This window comes from Neodiprion virginianus, unplaced genomic scaffold (assembly GCF_021901495.1).
Source record: "Neodiprion virginianus isolate iyNeoVirg1 unplaced genomic scaffold, iyNeoVirg1.1 ptg000023l, whole genome shotgun sequence".
Lineage (NCBI taxonomy): Eukaryota > Metazoa > Arthropoda > Insecta > Hymenoptera > Diprionidae > Neodiprion > Neodiprion virginianus.
Genome location: NW_025804443.1, coordinates 209,625 through 217,145, shown reverse-complemented (window position 1 = coordinate 217,145; position 7,521 = coordinate 209,625). Strand labels below are relative to the sequence as shown.

The following is a 7,521-nucleotide window of genomic DNA, read 5'->3' as shown; positions in this document are numbered from 1 at the left end:
CTGAAGAGCTGCCACAGTCGTCCCGAACAGTTCATGACGACTGGTTTCGGATTGTTCTTGAGCTTCTCCATCTAGCCTCCGCTGCTCCAACTGAGAGGCAAGTTCCCTTTCTCGTTGTTCTCGTTGAATAGCGAGTTCTTGTTTTTGCTGCTCTTGTTGATCAAAAAGCAGCTGGAGAAGTTGCTGTTGATGACGTTCAGCGGCTCCTTGTTGTTGGGACATGATCTTCAGCAGATCAATCTGAGAGACCGCCGAAGGAATTGCAAGAGGGTCTACTGAAGGTGATGAGATGGTCTCGGGAACCCGCGGATTTTCCGTGATGAAAGGTTCTTTTCCGCCGCTTTCCCATCGACGAGAGCGTGTCATACGACTATTGCTCATGGTTAACGTTCGCGCACTAAACTTACTCGATTAAAACTCTCAATTCCACTTCTGACACCAGTGCAACGTTCTTAGACGGTACGGAAAAGAATATGGATCCATGAGTTTGATTATCAAGCCAAAATCAAAGGCGTAAATGAAATGTCGTGAAAAAGCTTTATTTGCAAGATATGTGTTTCTCGTTTTGAATATGAAACAAGACTGTTTTTACAATAATGTTGGTTGACGCAGCAACCTTATTCTTTTTAAAGACATAGGAGGTTTATAAACGTCTTTTATCTATGATGACTACTAGATCATCAAAAGGGGGCAAAACGGGTTATTTCACCCTTTATAACAATATTTTTAGTGATAGAATTGATCACTCCTATGAATTCAATTATTTCCGATCTAAAATCGCGAATATCTCGAGAACGGTGCCATATACGGCAAAATTAGCAATGATTCGGTGTCAGGCGGTACGGATTATATTTTGAGTAATATAATTAATAACTCCCAACGATTCAATTATTTTCGACTTGGAATCGCGAATAACTTGAGAACGGTGATAGATAGGGCAAAAATCGCTCCGATTCGGGGTCAAGAGGTGTAGGATATGTTTTTCGTAATATAATTATCAACTCCCATTGATATAATTTTATCCGATCTGACATCGAGAATTTCTTGAGAACGGTGCCATATACGGCAAAAATAGCAATAATTTGGGGTCAGGAGGAGGGGGAAATATTTTTAGTGATTCGATCGATAACTCCCATCGATTTAATCATTTTCGATTCAAAATCGCGAATATCTTGAAAACGGTGCTAGATACGGCTCAAATAGCAATATCTCGGAGTCAGGAGGTACATTCTATGAGTTCAGTAATATACTTCATAACTCCTACTATTTCAAATATTTCCGATTTATAATCGCGACTATTCCAAGATCGGTGCTAGATCCGCCGAATATTGCAATAATTCAGTGTCAGGAGGTGACGGAGATTCAATTTTAATATTTTAATTGATTAATCACAATAATATAATTATTTTCGTTTTAAAGTCGGGGATATTTCGAAAATGGTGATAGATACTGCAAGAATGACAATAGTCTGAGGTCAAGAGGTGGGAGATACATTTTGAGTATTATAAGTCACAACTCTTGTAAATTTAATTATTTCCTGATTGAAATCGCAAATAACTTGAAAACGATGATCGGTCCGGCAAAAATAGCAATAATTCGGGGTCAGGAGCTGAGAGATTCATTTTCATGAATGTGATTGAAAACTCTCGAAAATTCAATTACTTTTGACGTGAAATCGCAAATCACTTGAGAACGGTGATGGATCCGGCAAAAATAGCTCTCGTTCGGGGTCAAGAGGTGAAGGAAATATTGTTGGTATTATAATTGATAACACCTATCATTTCATATATTTCTAATCTAAAATCGCGAATATCTTGCGAACGGTGCTGGATACGGCAAAATAGCTCCAATTTAGAGTCAGTAGGTGGCAGAAACAATTTCAGAAGTATCATTTATTACTCTCATCGAATCAATAATGTTCAATTCGAAATCGCGAATAACTCGGAAACGGTGATAGATACGGCAAAAATTAGACGATCAAACGAACTTACCTTAAGTGATGTTCGATCGAGATTATGCTAGGCGTCTTGTCCGAATAGATCAATGGTAGTAACGTCAGTTGCTCGATCCGTCACAGATTTTTAAATCAAACCAAAAATTCGCGCCTAAGCCTCTAGATGGCGGTGCCACTCTCCCCAGAAGCCCCTGCGCCTTATGCCCCGACGCCATTACATTTGAAAGCCGACAAATTGCATCTTTAATAGATCAAAAGGGGCGGGAGAAATAGGGAGGGTTTGATCTATTCGGACAAGACGCCTAGCATAATCACGATCGAACATCACTTAAGGTAAGTTCGTTTGATCGTCTAATTATGCTACGTCGTCTTGTCCTCTAGATCAATGGTAGTTGTTCAAAGTTTTATGCAATTTGTATTTAAGGATAATTTGGTGCGTACAATAATAATTATAAACTTTAAGTTGACATTGACAACGTCTGCCTTACAGCCATTCTTGTACTTAAGTAATTATGGATTTGGATATCTTTATATTTTTTATCAGAGGTCGATTATAGAATCGCGCAAACACCCTCGATTTTTCCGTCCAACCCGCAGCTTTTTGGATTGTTTCGATGTCTACACCTCTGCGATGTGCCGCGGAGGTAACCGCGTGTCTAGTACTGTGTGAACCGAAAGTATTTGTATCAATGCCACTTTTGGCCATCACTTCCTTTATCCACCTTCGTATATATTGCGTTGTTGCCACACGGTGAGATTTTTTACATGTTATCGGTAAGAAATCTTCGTTATTAGGTCGCAAACTTGCCGAACGCTTGATGTAACAGTCTAAGACCGTAGCTACACACAATTTAGGTTGTTTTTCAAAAATTGGCAGACACAATAAGGGTTGCTTTCTCCCCAGACCCGAAGTTTTTATACGATCTATGATCTTGACTTTAATCTCTGTGTCAGTCTTGTCGATACAGCTTAATCTAATTTTTGACAGCGTTTGCACTCTTTGTGCTGTCACTAACGCTAATAACATGACTAATTTCTTTGTCAAATCCTCAAACGACAGAGTGTCGTGCGGCCAAAGAGTTTTTAGATAACATAAAACTGGGTCAGGGTCCCAAATTTCTTCATATTTGCTGATTGCGGGCGTAGCTGAGCCACACCTCGAAAGAATCTCTTTATAACGGGCTGTTGCCCTATATCGCCTATAACTATTAACGCTAAAGCTGATCTATACGAGTTTAACGTCCCATAAGTTTTTACGTGGGATAAAGAGACGGTCAAAAACTCGAGAACAGATGAAACTGGAGCCTGAAAAGGGTTGGCTCTCTTCTTTTGACAAAAATCCCACCAGAGACCTAATGGCTTCCGGTATTGCTTAATGGTTCCTTCGGACAATGATACCATCACAACCGGTACGGACTCTTGAGGAACGCCTTTCATGACAAACGCTTGCCCGATAACTTCCCGACAACCAGGGAAAGCGAGGTTCGCAACGGATGGAATTGCTTGCAATTATCAATTAACAAATCATTTTCTGGATGAAAAAGGATCGGTTGGCTCACAAACAATTTCTGAAACAGGGGGTACCACGACTGTGTTGGCCAGAAAGGCACAACCAACACCCCGTTTGCTTTCTCAGCAATTATTTTTCTAATTGTTCTGAGGATGACAGCGAATGGTGGAAAAGCGTAGAAATATAAATTTGTCCACGGTATGGTAAAAGCATCTACCGCGCACGCCTCTGGGTCTCTGTGCCATGAGACGAATTTTCTGCATTTTGCATTTACGTTCGATGCGAACAAATCTATATCGAATTTCCCGAAGGTTGTATCTACTTGATTACATGCCCAGGTAGCTAATTCCCATTCGGTTTCGTTTTGTTTGACTCTTGATTCCTCGTTTGCGTCTTTATTGTCGCGAGAACTAATGTACGAAGCGAAAATCCACAAGTCGCGAATCTCGCACCATTGCCAGATTTCCTTTGACAAATTTGACAACTTTGGAAACTGAATGCTACCCATACGGTTTATGTACCATAACGCCGTCGTATTATCGACACGAAGCAATATTTCACACGAATGTTTATCCTTGGCAAAGCATTTGAGTCCGTAAAATACCGCTTTTAATTCGAGATAATTAATATGTTCTTTTCGCTCTTCCATGTTCCAAAACCCATGTGACCGATTTCCCTCGCAAGCTACTCCCCAGCCTGTTAACGAGGCATCGCTGAAGATTTCCATCTCAAAATGGTCTTCTCTTATCGGGTTGACGCACTCTTTTATATTTCTTGTCCACCACTCTAAGTCTGGGATTAGATTGTCCGATATTTCCATGGTTTTATCGTAATTTCCATTTGTTTTTTGCAAAGCTAAAAATTTTTCTCTTTCAAAATTCTTAATGTATAAATTCTCATATCGAACCCCGGGACTGGCAGCTACTATGTATGTATGTAATATTTATTGTTCCCCTTGGGGTTACAAGGACTTCCCTTTTCCTCTTCCTTTACAATATTTTTTACATGTTTTCTTAACCTATTCTTACCCTATTCTTACTTCCTACCTTATCCTTACTTAATTTCTAATTGCCTGTGCCCTGTGCCATTGCCTTGCCATTCCCTTACTTTCCCTCTCATCTTTTTCTTATTTTTTTTTTTTTAATCCTTATCCTCACTTAACCTTATCCTGTTTTACCTTATTCTATTCCCTAAATCGTCCTTACCGTAATCGACTTCCATTTCCCATTCATCTCTCACTCTTTCATTCTCTTGTACATCCCTGATCCTTTCCAATTCTCTCATCCAGACTTCTCCCACCCCCTCCTCACCTAACATCTCCCTCACCACCTCCTGCCAGCTTTCCTCCCTTCTATCCCAGCCCTCGCACCTTTCCCATACGTGCTCCCATGTTTCCTCCTCCCCCCCGCACACCCTACACCTTCTCTTTTCCTCTTCTTCCCAGTACCTTGCCTCCTTCATCTTGCTTCCTAATCTAAATCTTGCCACCCTTATCCACCTGCTTTCTCCCTATCCCTTTCCCAGATATCCTGGTATCCCTTCTCCTTTCACTAGCCTGTACCATCTGTTGTACCTCGATTCTATTATTTTCTCCCACCTCTCTTTTCTCTGTTCTTCCCTCTCTCTCTCCTCTATTTCCCTAAAATCCATCTCGCCCCTCTGCCTTCTCGCGACTACCTCTCTACTCTCTGCTCCCCTTCCCGCAAAGAAACTTTCCCTTTCTCTTTCCCACCTCGATCCCTGCCTCGCAGCTTCTGCCTTGTCCCTTATCTCTTCCCAGCATCTCCTAGCTAACTCGCTACCCTCCCCTCTCTCCAGCTTCCTTTCAAAATTCCATGCCCTTCTCCTTGCACTAATCCCTAGCTTCTCCCTCTGTAGCTCCTCCCTTACTAAATATCCCGGTGTTTACCCATACACTTCTAACGTCCATCTCAAAAATCTATCCTGTACCGCCTCAACCGCCCTCCACCCTCTCTTCCCCCATATCTCCGATGCGTACTCTATTACCCTCCATACTAGCCTGTCAAATAACCAAATCCTTTTTTCCCAATCCCTCCCAAACCTTCTTCTTCCTATCCCCCATACTTGCCTCATTACTACCCCTGCCTTCCGTACTCTCTCTTTCACCTGTGCTTCCTGTCCCCCATTGCACTTTACTCTATACCCTAGATAGCTGAACTCTTTCACCTCCTCTATCCTTTTCCCTTTCCATCTCCAATCTATGTTTTTCCTTCTACCGCCTCCTTTCCTAAATCTCATAATCTTTGATTTCCCTACATTTACCGTCAGCCTTTTCCTATCCATATACCTTTCTAACTTCCTAATCATTACCTCCATCTCCTCTTCACTTTCCGCTAGTAACACTATATCATCCGCATAAGCTAACGTGCATACCCTTCCGCCGGCTAACTCCACCCCCCCAACCCTTCTCCCTCTCCCCATTTCCTCTTCTAAGTCCGCCAGCAGCAGGTTGAACACATGCGGACTGAGCGGACATCCCTGCCTTACCCCCCTCGCTGTCCAAAACGCCTCTCCTACCTTTCCCCCGCTCCTTACTCGACTCTTTGTTTCCTTGTAAATTTCCTCTATCCTTACCCTTAGCCCTCCCCTCACCCCTCTCCTTTCCATCGTCTCCCACAGCACCTTCCTGTTCACTGAATCGAAAGCCGCTTTCAGGTCCACAAAAAACGCCACCATCTTTCCCTTATCCTTTCCCACCTGGCTATTGATTAAATAATTAAGTACATATATATTGTCAATTGTACCCATGCCATTTCTGAAACCCGTTTGGTTTTGCGGTATCAAGCCCTTTTCCTCTACATCTCTTTCTAACCTATCCGCTAATGCCATCGCATACACCTTATATAGAGTTGGCATCAAAGTCACCCCCCTATACTCTTCTACCCTTTTCCCCTCCCCCTTCTTAACTATCGGAGCTATCAATCCCTCCCTCCAATCCTCTGGCCAGCCCTCCCCCACCCAAACTCTGTTACATGTTTTCCATATCGACTGCTCCATTTCTTCCCCCCCATACCTCCATACCTCGCTAACTATTCCATCCCCCCCTGGTGCCTTTCCATCCCTCAGCTTTCCTATCACCTTTCTAATCTCTTCCCTCGGCAGCTCCCCTTCCCCGTCCCCCTTCCTATTCACCGACTCCCCGCCTTTTGTTACCTTGCTTTCTACCCCGCCTAATAATCCCATGAAATACTCCCTCCACTCCTGATCTCCTAATTCTTCATTCACCCGCTTCCACTTCTTTCTTTCCCTATTAACTATCTCCCATACCTTGCTTTCTGTCCTTGCTTCCGCTGCTTCTTTTATGAATCCCTCATTTTCTTTCTTTTTCCTCTCCTCGCATAGCCTATTATATTCCCTTCTTTCCTTTCTATACGCGTCCCCTTCCCCCTCCCCCTTTCTCCATTTCCTTAGACTCTGCCTAACTTCTGCTTTTTTTCGCCTACATTCCTCATCCCACCATCCCTTTTTCGCTTCCCTCCCTCTCCCTCCTACATCTAAGGCTGGTCTAAACTCCCTTATTCTTTTCTCTATCTCTTTACCTACATCCACTTCTCCTATCCCCTCCCATTTGACTTCTGTTCTAAACCTCATCCTACCCTCCTCCGTCCAGTCTCCTCTACTAGTTCCCCCTACTCTTTTTCCCTTCCTTGTCCTAGCCACTGCCGCCCTCAACCACACTATTACCGGGTGATGATCCGAGTCAACCCTATCCCCAATCTCTATCCTTTTGACCCTATCCCTTACCTCGATGTCTCCTATAGCGTGGTCTATCACTGTCACCCCTGCCCCTCCTACATACGTAAATTCCCCCTCCTCATCCCCCTCTATGTTCCCGTTCATTATTGCCCATCCTGTCTCATCTAAAAATTGCACCAGCTGCCTACCTTCCGAGTTTATTTTCCTGTCCTTTGATTTCCTACTCCTACTCTCCTCCTCTCCTTCTCCCCAGCATCCTCCCCCCTTCTGCCCTGTCCTGGCATTAAAATCACCCCCCACTAACACTTTTACCCCTCCCTCTATCTCTTCTGCCCGCTCC

The 7,521-nt window shown here is 43.3% G+C and overlaps 1 protein-coding gene across 1 annotated transcript; it reads right to left on the bottom strand.

Annotated features, from left to right (window-relative positions):
- Nucleotides 1-2,107: 2,107 nt before the first annotated feature.
- On the bottom strand, nt 2,108-3,697 carry LOC124309692 (uncharacterized). Its single transcript, XM_046773530.1, has 2 exons — nt 3,050-3,697; nt 2,108-3,002 (listed from the first exon to the last, which is right to left on the bottom strand). Exons 1-2 carry the CDS (start codon nt 3,389-3,391, stop codon nt 2,457-2,459), a joined length of 888 nt encoding a protein of 295 aa, XP_046629486.1. The 5' UTR covers nt 3,392-3,697; the 3' UTR covers nt 2,108-2,456.
- Between the last annotated feature and the right edge of the window lie 3,824 nt (nt 3,698-7,521).

Bases quoted from the DNA above. Each gene is read 5' to 3' on its own strand.
- LOC124309692 (XM_046773530.1), bottom strand. From the start codon at position 3,391: ATGAAAGGCGTTCCTCAAGAGTCCGTACCGGTTGTGATGGTATCATTG. The intron at 3,003-3,049 runs TATGTTATCTAA...CTGTCGTTTGAG, and splicing joins TTGGGACCCTGACCCAGTTT to GATTTGACAAAGAAATTAGT.